Consider the following 13,515-nt stretch of genomic DNA (forward strand, 5'->3'; position numbering starts at 1 on the left):
GTTGTATTTAGTGTGTGTGACACAACATTAAAAAGTCCCATGTCGAAAAGTGCTACATCATACTTTAAGTATTATTTAAAAACTCATCTGTGTATTCAAAATGTACTTTGCTGTTTATGTTTATATGAATTATTCATAGCTTTATATTTTACCATTGAACTTGAAGCAATAATAACTTTAATACTGTTTTTTTTCTTTTTTATATTTAACACAAAAATTAAAAAGATATTCTATCAAATGATAAAAAAATTCTTCATGAACATTTCCTCTGATATATACACACCCAGGCTTCTTTATTGATGATGATCAACAATTTTTTTCTGACAACAGACCCATTGGAGATAAAAATCTTTCATTTGTATAGAGCTCCTTTTGAATGCAATATTCATTTGATTAAAAGCATTCTCTATCATTAAAGAATTTTTTCTAGTCTTTGTAACTTTCAATATTAATTCATAGATTTAGAATTATCTAATCATGTAAAAGTATTAGACTACTCCGGTCTTAAAATTCATGTTTGCCATAAAACCAGTTGGTAATTTTTAGGAAGTCAGTAGTTTGGAGCTAACATACAACAACAAGGCAATATAAACAAAGGCAGACATTTCCTTTTTCTTTTAAAAGTGTTTAGGAAGTGTCTGGTGGAATAAACATTATTTTGTAATTCAATACATTCTTTTATAAGTTAAATTAGTTTCTTGATGTTGAAAACATCTTGTGATTGTGCAACATTCAACTTTGCATTCATAAATAGCCACATGCTTTTTGTCGGGGTTGAGTTACCGCTGATCACCATTTTGATTGGCTCAGTACATAGATATTTGTACCTGATTGACACCTCCCTTAAAATTAATTTGTGGCCAGGTGGTGGGATGACTGATTCAGAATCTGGTCGGCAATGTCATAATTATGCACTCATGCAGTGATCAACAGACCATATCCGTGTTTACTGCTATCGATTGAGCTAATTACTTTATAGGATGCTGTAAATGACCTTGGGGCACACATGTTTCCTGTGATATTGATTTTTAATCCTCATATCATACTTTAAAGTTCAGTACTAGCAGCAAGACAGCAAAGTACTTGAGGTCAATAGCACAGTGCTTAAACTGGATAGCACTGTGAAGCGCAGCACTTTAAGGGCCTGGGGAGAACACTGCTAGTATGACATCCACATTCAAATGAGTCTCTTTTTTCTGAACATCCAGCATACATTTTCACAAAAAATCGTAAGAGTAAAATTAGTCATAAGTTATGACATCACAATACTTTGATCCGCTATGACACTCATGATTTTTTGTGAAAAGAACCACTGGCACTTTAAGATATAGGAGGTGCATGAAGTTGACACTTCATACATGTAGGTGCCTTTGTATAACTATCATAGGGTAAATAATTGCAATTCAAAACTGTTTGAGCTATCTACTTTATTCATAAGAATATTCTTTTAAACAATCATTTGTTCAGATAATTTTGGGCATTTCAAATATTAATTTCTATAATTAAAGATACTCTACTTGCGACTGAAAAATAAGGATATTTTCATCTCTATACATTGACTTTATATTTTCAAACAGTTTCCAGTTAATTTTAATTCCTTCAGTGAACCAATGAAATAAAAGTGTGCGCTGCACTGAAAAGGAGAATAGAAATGAGAGTTTCATGGTCAAAGGTATTAATATTAATCCTAATGAAACATGGCCGATAATACAATGTAGACTAAAAAGTTAAGTCAATTTGACAGGCTAAATTTTAGCTTGGTCACCTTCCTCAAAAAGCAAAGCATACTCCGTGCATTATTAAGGAACTAACACAGTGCACATGACCAGTGTGTGCAAAGACTTCAGATTTTAAAAAATGCCTCAGAAAATGTAAAGAATATTTGTTATACTCGGGGTCAACTGCTAACTTTTGTTTTTATAAAAACAAAGATAAAAATCTATAGAATGATAGAAACACATGAACTTGCTGGTTAAGCTCCCTACTACATGTATGTGGAACATGTGATGAACTGATTATATGGTTATATAAAAGGTATCATATGTGAAACATGTAATCAATGCCAATGGTGTCTAATATACATGTAATTGCAACATAGAAAACAAGAAGCTCTTGAAGAGCCTGAATCACTCACCAGCCAAACCATGCCCTTTAAACTAAGTAAAGGTGTCATGTTTTGTTACCCTGTTTGACAAAAAAATTGCTGAAAAAATGCATATATTGATGAATGCTGTAAGTTCAACTGAGTAATAAGGAAATACCTTCAAAGTGTTTTAGAACCTCTGGAAAAAATTTGGCCAGGAGTCACCCTAATCCCTGTTATTCCACTGGGTCTGAGGGGGCATTAACCCAGTATACATTTGCAAAAAACTGTTTCGACCCTTATGTTCTATTTTTAGTAACAGTTGCCATGTTTTTTCACCAATCAAAACTCCAAACACCGTTTGAAATGGTTATTTCATGCAGGATACCCTAAAAAAAGTAATATTAATTTTCATTAAATTCTGTAAATTAGATTCTAAGGAGAAAATTTTTGAAAGTGTCAACATCAAAAACAGCAGAAAAAAAAACATCCAAAAAGGGCAATAACTCCAACATGGATCAACAGATTTTCACCAAAATGACATCACAAATAGATATCATCATGCTGAACACTTTAACCCATGTCAGAATATGGTTAAACTTAACATTTATTGAGATATATGCAAAAATCTTCTGTCTGACCCTTATGTTATGTTTTAGCAACAGCAGCCATGTATTTTCACTGATCAAAAACTGTCATTTTGTTCAGGATACCCTAAAAAAAACAACAGAAAACAAAAAAAAACAACCAACTTTCATTGAATTCTTTAGAGAAGCTTCTGAGGGTTTCTGAGGAGAACTTTTTTTTAAAGTAATAACATCAAAAACTGTATGAAACATCCAAAAACAGCAATAACTACAACATAGATCGACAGATTTTCACCAAAATTAAAGTGTCACAAATACAAAAATGTAGATCTCATCATGGTGAACACTTCTACTCCATTGGAATTTGGTAAAACCTAACTGTTTTGGATATAATATGCTAAAACTGCTGTCTGAACCCTATGTTCTGTTTTTAGTAACGGAGGCCAGGTTTTTTTACAGACCATTTTGTGCAAGATATTCTAACGAACAATCACCTTAAGTTTCATCCAAATACATTCAGTTGTTTCAGAAGAAAAGGTGTTTGAAGAATTGTTAACGATGACAATGGAAGCCAAGTGATGGCAATAGCTCGCATGGCCTATGGCCACTCTAACAATAGTAATACCTTGATTATCAAACTATGGCAATAAACATAAAACCAGTTTCCATGAAACAAAAACCAAGAAACATACCATTGTACACCTGTTGAAGGAAATGCTTACAAGTTTTTAGTCCAACCTATCCTGGAATATGTCATCCATTTACAATACTGAAATGGTACCTAGCTGCAATATATATTACAAATAACTACCAAAACAAGGAAAGTGTCACAAAAATAATAGAATATAAGGAATAAAACTCATCAGAACAGAGAAAATGCCATGCCCAACATGGTGTACTGATTACATGTACTAGACCACACATGAAAAAATACCCATTAGAAGGATGTCTAACACAAAACATGAATCCAAAATGCTTCCAATCTCTGCAGCTTGGAAAAATTATAGGAAAAAACCCATTCTTCCCTCTGTCTTTGACAATTAGCAGATCAGGACTAGGACAATCTTCTTTCACGTAAGGTGTAAGCACCACTGAACCATTTAAAGCCTCTCTGGCAAAGCTGAACTTAAATACCAAATACATGGCTGTATAATCATCACGTTGACTCCGGCATTGGTATCATTGGATTTTGCACACATTTCTTGCATATATAGTATGAGAAAGCATTGTCTGACTGTGTTGCAGTAAACTCTGGAACTAGTGTTTCAGCCTACTATCATTATTGTTATGAGATATATACCCTACACTTATTTAATGTTGCAATAGAAATGTGTGATTATGTACCCTCTAATCTGTTGTATACCACTAGCAGCCTAAGCTATAATTTTCTCCTTGCTTTTTCTACTTTCGCATTCTGCTACACACTATATAAGCTAAATAACAACGGAAATGTGATTGGTTGAATTTTGATGTAGTGGCCAATCACACAAGGCGACTTTAAAATATCATCTAAATTCGGACTCCACAACGGAATGGACAGTCACCGGATCGAAAATGTAAAAACCTGAAAAAGTTGTCTATAATTTTACCATTTTACCACTCATCATAACACATGTATAGAAGTAGCAATTGCCCTTCAGTAGTGTTGTCTCTTTCAGTAGATATTAAGTTTATTTTGACAGATGCAATGGCTTTCAAAGTAGGGAGGTCAGTCAAAATATGAAGTATGTAGAAAATGTACAAGTTTATATTAGTTTGAAAGAGCCCAACAAATGTAACTTTTTGGTGCAAAAATTTTTAAAATCGGTCAAGGGGTTCAAAAGTTATTACAATTTAAAGTTCAAAATTTTGGTCATTTTTCTTGCGAAGGCAATAATGTCACATTTTGGGCACTTCTGTGGCCCACATAAGTCAAACAGTTAAAGAAATTCATACATTGTGTCTTAATCATTTAAATAAAGCCATTTCATACTTTGATTTAAGCCATTCAGGAAACTTGTATCTTAGATACAAAGAAAATTACACTTTTTTAAAATCGGCAAAAAAACACTTTGGACTTAGTTTTTTTTTGCTATGTGTCAACAGCATCATGAATTAAAGTGCCATTTTTGGATATTCATATTTGGAAATTGGAAGGTAGTAGAATTCTGATACTTTGCTGTTCTTTCAAGAGTAATCCATTAAACAGAAATAAATAAACAAATATTATGTAAAAACCTCTGATTTGTTTTTCATTGGAATCAAAAACGCTGCGGCAGACCCCCTTTTTTTTATATGCGTTTTTTCAACAAAAAAATACATTTTTGCTTACTAAGAATTCAAAAAAAATATTTAATTTTTTCTGTCACTTGTTTTGTGTGGCAATAAAGTTGCTTGACTTGAAAAATCATGTTTTTCTGCTCAAAAAAATTTTTTGAGGTAGAAAATTTACATTTTAGGGTAAATTTTAGAGCTATTTTCAGTGCAAAAAATGGCGAAAGGTCAGACAGAAAAAGACATTTTGAATTTAAAAGCAGTTTTTAGCACATGACAGTTATTGTTATTGTGATTAAATATGTAAAAACACATTTTTATCAAGAAATAATTGAATTATATTTAAAAATCAACAAGCAAATGTTGAAAAATGGGGGTAAATCGAACATTTTTGAAAATTTCAGATTTAAAAAAAAAAACGCATATTTATGCTAATATTGATCAAAATATCAACCTACCATATACTTATGTGGTACCATTTTAAAGCTTAGAATCTAAGCTATCACATGAAGATACTTTCATCTTATTTTGCTATAAAATGTTTAATGTGGATGAAAATTTGTTAGGCCTATACCTTAAATGAAGCCAGACGATAATCAAAATAAACATACATTTTTGCTGCAAAAAGTGGCAAAATAATATTATATCAAGGTCTGGTCAATTCTAAGATTCCTAATGTAGTCTTGTAATGTTTTCTTGTTTAAATAGGGTCTTTAAACATAATAATAATCTCATTATTATGTTAAAATTGAATAAAATTTCAAAAACAAATGCTGTTTTCCCAAGAAATTGAGAAAATTTTTATGAATACATTGACTTGAACCAATGCGCATCCTTTCACTATGGAACTTTGAAGCCCTAGCTGTTTCCTCATGTGTACTATTATGTACATTAAATGATAATAAACAAAATATCATCATTTGATTAAGTTTAATGAACTTTTCGAAGTTTCCATTTCAGGCCAGAAGGGTTTCTTCACCAGGATCTACTATGTCTGCCAAATCTACAAAAGAGATTATGTACATAAGGACATTACACCTATTAACATCATTTACCTTATCAATTTACTTACAGTTAGTTTACTTTCTATTAAATCATAATCTGGTTTGCTAACAATCTGAAAAAATGTAAAACTTTATTTGCTGTTGGTTGCTCACAAAGCGGTTGACAAAAGATGTGGCGAGGAGTTAAAAACACCAAACTTCCTTTTCCAGAATAATTATCTTCATTTCAAAACAAGAAGATTGTTTTATAAGGTTATATTAATGTTATGTTAAATAACTTAATATGAATAATTTCGCTGCGTGATCCGTCTGGTTCTTCTATCAAGTGTTGAACTCTCTTACCAATCAGGTTATCAGGTTCAAGTGTGTCTGGAACTACCCTACTTACTGTACCCCATATGGTCCTACCTCAGACAGCCCATATTCGTCTCATAGCATAGCCCACTTTGCTCCTCAGGCCATCTGAAATAAACAAGTAGTGGAATTCAATGAATATGTACTGTGAAGCAGTTTTAAAGCAGAGTCTAAACACAAAACTAATCGACAGTTCTTGTAAGTAATATATGATTCAAATGTAAATGCTTATTTGTTACCATAATTAAAAGACTCAAAAGTTTTACTATTAAAATAAATAAAGCTACTAAACTAAATCAAAGTATAAAAACTAACTTACCATAAATTCGAAACATCTCCAGAACTCAACAAAATGAAACTAAAATGATGAAAAACAAACAGAAAATAAAACTAAATCATAATAAAATTTACATCAGTGTTTACTTTTTATATGACAAAATAAAATAAATATTTAGGCAGTCTGTTTACTAATACTTTCTTCTGAAATAAATCAATAATTAGAAGAAAAAACATAGTACAAGTATGTTTCATATACATACAACAAAAGATTGGTATTATGAGTCAATCAATGTGATCCTAAAAAGGCAAAAAAAAAATTAAACCATAATTAATTAAAATTTAATGATAAATAATGTATATTACTAGGATTTTAAACCTTTTCCAAGCAATTGTACATGTATATGAATATTAAATAAGTAGAGCATCTACAATCCTCTAAAAAATGAATATGTAAGTTAGCTGTTAAAAATTGTACAATATGAATATATAAAGTAAACTTAAGAAGATGCAGGTCATATGTAAAATATGCAATTGCCACATATATAAATCTCATCAAATAAGTTCTATTTATCAAGTAAAGTACAAGCAGGGCTACATGATAATTGTTCTAATAAAAGTCATAATATATATTAACTGATAAAATGAAAACCAGAAAAAAAGTTGTGTATCATTTGAAGAAGCAATTTAAGGTTGATTTTTTTTCTACATATGATAATTTTAGATAAATAATACAGTTAAAATAAATATAAAGAAGGTTTATGCTTAAACATGTGAGTTTCATATAAATTGGGTACTACATATAAATTAAAATTGAATTATCAAGAAAATTAAATGCAATATGTGCAAATTCTCCCAACCAATAGAAAAAAAGCAAGGTAAAATACAGAGACTTCCGATAATATAGGAAAGTCGATAAAGTCCGAAAGATTTTGAATAGATTGCAATCAAACGTTGGGAGAATTTACTTCATTACATATTCATCGTTTAATAAAAAAGTTATGGAAACATATTCCAACTAATGCTAAATGAGTGTAACCTTTTTTAAATCAGCTCATACAGAATCAAACGAAAATCAGACCTTCCAAGAAGGTGAATATAGTTTTTAAGCTTGCAGATGATAAAAGGTCATTCTAGAATTTGACCTTACGGAAACAGGGCGATTAGGCTTATATTAGACATAATTTAGGTACTTACCGTAAGTGATTGGCCTCCATGGCCTAGGTCCATCGTTGTCTGCACCACCAGTCAAAAATCCGTCCAGAAAACAGTCGGTAAAAGGCATTTATCCACGAGTGTTCGAAAATCTTAACAGAAGCTATGGCGGATCAGTAACATCCGGTTAGCAAGAACGATAACCGGTCCCGCTTTAATTTTTGTGAAAACCACGCCCTGACCACCCTAATATCCAATCGATTCCGCAAGCTATTATTGTTTTTCTTCTGAAACCAGGGTTACGGATGGACGCAGAAAGGATTAAATTTTCGGAATCCGACTGTCAGTGCATTCCGGGTACGCAAAACCTATTTTTTTTCAACATGTTTTTCCTTAAAATTACGTAAAAAATATGTTTTGTAACCAAAAAATTAGCCTGACAACCGGATTATCAAAATTGAAGATATTTCCAAAAATTTAAGCCATAAATGAAGAAAATCGGTCCAGTAATAGCTTGCGGAATGAATTTTGAAATAGGTATGATCTTTGACACATAGTTTTTCAGGCGGCCATTTTTCTCAAAGTATCGTCACTTCAAACGTTTGTACCAAATGACCATCAACTCCAATAACAATTAAAGTTGTATATTTAGAAAGAGAAATGTCTCATCTTCAATTACATATATTTTTTATTGTCATGCAATGGATTTTTAACCATTTTCTAACGTGTTAAAGTTGACTCAAAATTGAGAATTTTGCTCTCGCAAGAACATCGATAAACGCACTACCGACCTCCCTATTCAAAGACACTCAATGACAAATCAACATAAATGCACCCTTGGCTTTGCCTTTGGTTTAAGTAGCAGTCGTCCTATAAATTGGACAGGAGGTGCTTCATACATGTCAAAAGCCCACCAAACTCACATTTATTTCTAGTTCTGAAACAGAAACTGATCACATAATCAGTCTTATTTTTTCATTTGATTTTTGTGCTTTTGAGATACCAATTTTATAGCTTGTACATGAAAGTTGCTTTTTGCAAGAGTTATCGTTCTTGATTTTGGCTTGATTTTGTTGGTTTTAGTGGGAGATAGATGTATGAAATCTCAATTGAACCCCTATTATTATTAAAATTCATTTTGTCATTTTGCTGTATCTGTGTTATTTTGGGGCCAGCTGCAGCCTACCCTTGGGTGTGAGGTTTTACTCAGCGTTTATTGAGGACCCATGGGTGGTCTTGAGCTGACATTTTTCATCCTGGTGTGGTTGTTGTCTCTTTGAAATATTCATCATATCCATTCTTTTTATATCTCTTTTTCTTTTACATCTGATTGCTTCTCTTTTTAGTATTGATAACTCATATTAGTTTTGCTTTTGTTATTCTTTTTCAGACACATCCTACAATTTATTACATTCCCGAGTTCATTACCAAGGAAGAAGAAGAAAGATTGATCCAATGCGTTTATTCTGCTCCTAAGCCTAAATGGACACAATTATCAAACAGGAGACTGCAGAACTGGGGTAATTGATTCAAAAAGACTAGATTTATGTGACAAAATTCAAAAATACCAATCAGCAGTATTAGAACCAAACACTTAGAGAGGTCTAAATTCAAAAAAATAAATTGTATACAAGTAGTAGAAGTACGCAAAACAGAAAATATTAGGAACATATAGGAAGACAAACCCAGCACTGAAAGTTCTTCCATGTGCAATACATGATATGAAGTGTCAAGGTTTTTATGGTTTTGAATTATGTGATACTGAAAATCAAATGAACAGTATATAATGTTGACAGGCTGTTCATATAGTTCTCTACTGTTATGTCATTCATTTAAACTTTAAGATAACCAGCATTTTTTTCCAACTATTGTTGTTTATCATAGTGATCTAGTGCATTTGTGATCTTTAAATTTGCATTACACTATAAATTGCACTTCATTTGTTGATTTATTAATTAATTTGTAAACTTTTCTGTCTTCGAGTTCTTCTTAAGTCAAATTCTAGGACTCGCACATATATACATAATAAAATTTGTCAATATTTTCTTTATTTAAATAAATTATAGACTGAAAAATCTAGACCGTTTGTCTACAAACATATTCTTATTTTCACCCGAAATACATGAAACTATGGGTTTGGGGGTACATTGTTGAGGTGATTTTTACATTTTTTATAAATGCACATGGCAAGATAATTGAATATTTCATGTCAAAATATATGTAAACTTTTCCTTTGACATCATGTTTCCTGTTTGGGTTCTCCCAATGTTGGATTGATAAAAATATTGCAGAAGTAGAAACTATTTTGATTATTCAAAGTATTTATGGGTTGAGGATATATACTCCCTGCACAAAAAATCATGTATTTCACTTTAAATATATTTTTTTATTAAACCAAGAGGGAAGGACCTCATCAAGACAGCAAAAGAACAGTTAATATTCTTATTGAAATAGTACTTTCCCTTGCATTTTTTTTTCTTTTAAAAATTCTGAAAATACAAATGTTTATCATGTCAAATCACGTTTTCACATATTTTTGAGAAAATAGATGCATTATGAATTATGCACAGTATGAAAACTTTCCAGGGTATCTTACTTTATATTGTATTGAAAGAATGAAATATTGACATTCTCATGTGTGTCCTAGATTTGGACTTGGGTTGAGTACCTTAAAGTTTATGTAAACTATTTACACCACATTCTTTTAAAGGCTAATATTGTTCTTTTCGAATTTGTACATTGTTAACAGATACATTCCATCAATACTAGAGGTTGGTTTTACAACAAAGAAAGCAAATTCCAAACTCTTATGTTGTAGGAGTACTATAAGGTACAAAATACTAATTAATTCTATTTTTGAAACTATATTGGAAAGCAGTCTACTATTAATCTATTTTCTTTACATGAGTACATACACATGTATTTTTGACATGGTTTCTTATTCCATATTCAGGTGGCTTACCTCATCCAAAAGGTATGATAGCAGAAGATATTCCTCAGGTTTGTTTAACTTTGATAACTTAGTTATATCTATCAAACGTATAGTAGACCTCATAGTACAATATATACTGCAACCATTCTATCTGAGCAGTGGAAATGCACTGAACATAACTTTACAAGTGATATACAAGTACCAACTGATTACATATGTAACATTTTTGGGGTCATCAAGATAAAAGATGATATTTTATATAAATAGAAAAAAAAAACTTAATTCAAGTTGAGTCCATTGCTTACCAGTATGTCTGGAACTAAAATATTAGGATTTTCAGAATGGTATTAAAGATTGATAGGTTCTAGAATGAGTGGTGATTAAAGATTTTATTTTTCACAAGTTTGAGAAATTCAATTTTCTCTTCCCTTTGTTTCATCGGTTAAGAGAACAAGTGACCTCATCTTACACGAGTCATCTCAACTCACATATCCCATTTCCAGGAGAAATTATGTTCTTTTGAAACAACATTTTCTTATTAATGCAAGTAATACCAAGAAGTCAGGTTGGGCGTAGAAAAACAGGGTAAGGATTTTAGAAATTCATGAAGTTATGATATCAAAGCATAAATAAACACCCATCCATCCATTTAGTTGGATGTAATTATCAAGAACTGCATAGTATACATGTATATACAAGCTGTTGAGATGTAGTTGAGTTCAAACCAAAATAAATTGTTTCATTGTTTTATATGCTTAAATAAATTAACTCTTGTATGTTTTCCAGTGGTTAAAAACATATGTAGACAAGATAGGACAGCTTGGTATATTTGGAGACATGTTACCTAACCATGTTCTTGTTAATGAATATGAGCCTGGACAAGGTATAATGGTAAGTTTTGAATCTGTTGAAAAAACATCCATGTGGTTAGTTTCACTGGTTTTTTTTTCAATTTGAGTACTGGTACAAAATGTGTAAATATTTTCATCTCAGACATTACATAATTGTCATTTGACAGTGTATTTATTGTAACCCAAAGGCAGTACATTTTGTCTGTTAAACAACATGACTTTTTAAGCAAACGAAACTTGCTAACAACCCCAAGGTGTAGATGAATGTTATAAAATACATCCTAAAAACAGAATATGAAATTTAGTAATCAAGTTGACCCTTTTATTTTCAATTACAGCCTCATGAGGATGGACCATTGTTTTACCCTATAGTGTCCACCATAAGTTTAGGATCTCATACATTCCTGGATTTTTATGAACCTATGTCTGAGGATGAGAAGGTACTTTTACCATTGTATAAATACTGATACTTCTACTAATGATAACATATTAATGAAAGATCTTCATATAATTAATTTCCACTTTTACCAACATAAAAATATATCTAATACTTCAAACAAGCTATACTGCACTCACTGCATGCTCTACTAAAAATTCATTGTAGCTTTAAAGTAGAAAATATTTTGTTTTAAATTAAAGTAATAGTATTTCAATAGAATCTAAAGTTAGGGCTTTTTATTACCACTGAGTAATTAAATGGAATATTTTAGTAAAATCTCTACAAGACAATCCCACGAAACAAAGTTTATATCTGATAGCCTCTAAAATTGCTCACAAAATATGCACTTCCTGTATGAAGCCTAATGTATGAAATTAATCTATCCAAAATATAAAATCCACTCAATGAGAGGGTATATAATATTTCCCATATGTCACATATGGCCTACAATTATTTTTATACTTATATTTTTAGTAAATTTCAATTACTAAATTAAAACATTCTTCCTAGCATAAAGATGTTTGAAAATGTGTATTATCAAACATACCTTTTTTTTCTGAAATTCAAAACCCTGTAATTATTTTCTATATTTTAGGATGGTACTTCACTTGAAGATAGATATTTTACATCAATATTGCTTGAGCCTAGAAGTCTAATTCTAGTATGTGATGATATGTATAAACTTTATTTACATGGTATAGCAGAGAGGACTACTGACATTGTGAATTCTAAAGTAGCTAATTTGGAAAAATGTACTGTCTCTATAGGACATTCTTTAACTAGGGAAACCAGAATATCTCTGACAATTAGACATGTGCCTAAAGTGTTGAAAAATAAACTTGTATTCGGTAAAAGGTGAAAAATTATCCTCAGTTTTTGGTTTACTTATTTTTCAAGTGCCATTAACCGAGTTTGAGGATATTCAGTCCTCTTTACCATCAGGTTTCTGTTAAGGTATTGTTTCTTAATGGCAGGGCTATATAGTTCTTACACTTTGTACAAAAGTTTAAGTTGGCCAATACACAATATAAAACCAGAGAAACTGTATGTCATGGTAAATAAGATTTCATTTTTTGCAAATTAATTACATTATCAACCCTTTTTAGCTCACCTTGCCAAAGGCCATCTGAGCTTTTGCCATCACTTGGCGTCCGTTGTCGTCGTTTCATGACCAACAGGATGTAAACTTGGCTTGATTGTTCCTTAGAGTATTGTGCACAAAACGACTTTTGGGATTTACGATCCATGAAAAAACATGGCCACCATTACTAAAAATAGAAGATAGAGGTCTGAAGGCATTTTTAGCTCACCTGATGGAAGGCCATGTGATCTATTGCTATCATTTGGTGTTTGTCATCATTAGTCGTCATTAACATTTTTTCAAAACTCTTCTCCTCTGACACTTCTTGACCAATTGGAACCAAACTTGGTATGAATGTTTCTTGGGGTATCCTGCATAGAACTGATGGTGGGATTTTTAATCCGACAAAAAACATGGCAGCCATTACTAAAAATAGAGCATAGGTGTTAGACAGTAGTTTTTTTTTGTATATATCTCCTAATCTTTAGCTTTAGCCAAAT

The 13,515-nt window shown here is 31.3% G+C and overlaps 2 protein-coding genes and 1 long non-coding RNA gene across 4 annotated transcripts in view; 1 reads left to right on the plus strand and 2 right to left on the minus strand.

Annotated features, from left to right (window-relative positions):
- The window catches only part of LOC148625152 (endoribonuclease Dicer-L-like), a 30,189-nt gene extending 26,074 nt beyond the window's left edge, over nt 1–4,115 (minus strand). Inside the window, exon 1 of the mRNA XM_088568459.1 lies at nt 4,015–4,115. The gene's annotated coding sequence lies outside the window, so the exon portion shown is untranslated. The remainder of the gene's footprint in view (nt 1–4,014) is intronic.
- A 47-nt stretch (nt 4,116–4,162) lies between these two features.
- LOC148625154 (putative RNA/DNA demethylase ALKBH6) lies at nt 4,163–12,800 on the plus strand. Its single transcript, XM_088568461.1, has 6 exons — nt 4,163–4,226; nt 9,103–9,232; nt 10,666–10,712; nt 11,431–11,535; nt 11,834–11,935; nt 12,530–12,800. Exons 1-6 carry the CDS (start codon nt 4,203–4,205, stop codon nt 12,791–12,793), a joined length of 672 nt encoding a protein of 223 aa, XP_088424587.1. The 5' UTR covers nt 4,163–4,202; the 3' UTR covers nt 12,794–12,800.
- Nucleotides 5,839–8,493, minus strand: LOC148625155 (uncharacterized). Of its 2 annotated transcripts, XR_015919868.1 has the most exons (4): nt 7,755–8,493; nt 6,601–6,639; nt 6,336–6,389; nt 5,839–5,926 (listed from the first exon to the last, which is right to left on the minus strand). It is a non-coding gene; the product is annotated as an uncharacterized LOC148625155 (long non-coding RNA). The 2 variants fall into 2 exon arrangements; XR_015919867.1 differs by having other exon boundaries at nt 5,839–6,389.
- Nucleotides 12,801–13,515: the final 715 nt, after the last annotated feature.

Source organism: Perna viridis, chromosome 2, assembly GCF_037379345.1.
Source record: "Perna viridis isolate PV_CMFRI_1.1 ecotype Kerala chromosome 2, ASM3737934v1, whole genome shotgun sequence".
Classification (NCBI taxonomy): Eukaryota; Metazoa; Mollusca; class Bivalvia; order Mytilida; family Mytilidae; genus Perna; species Perna viridis.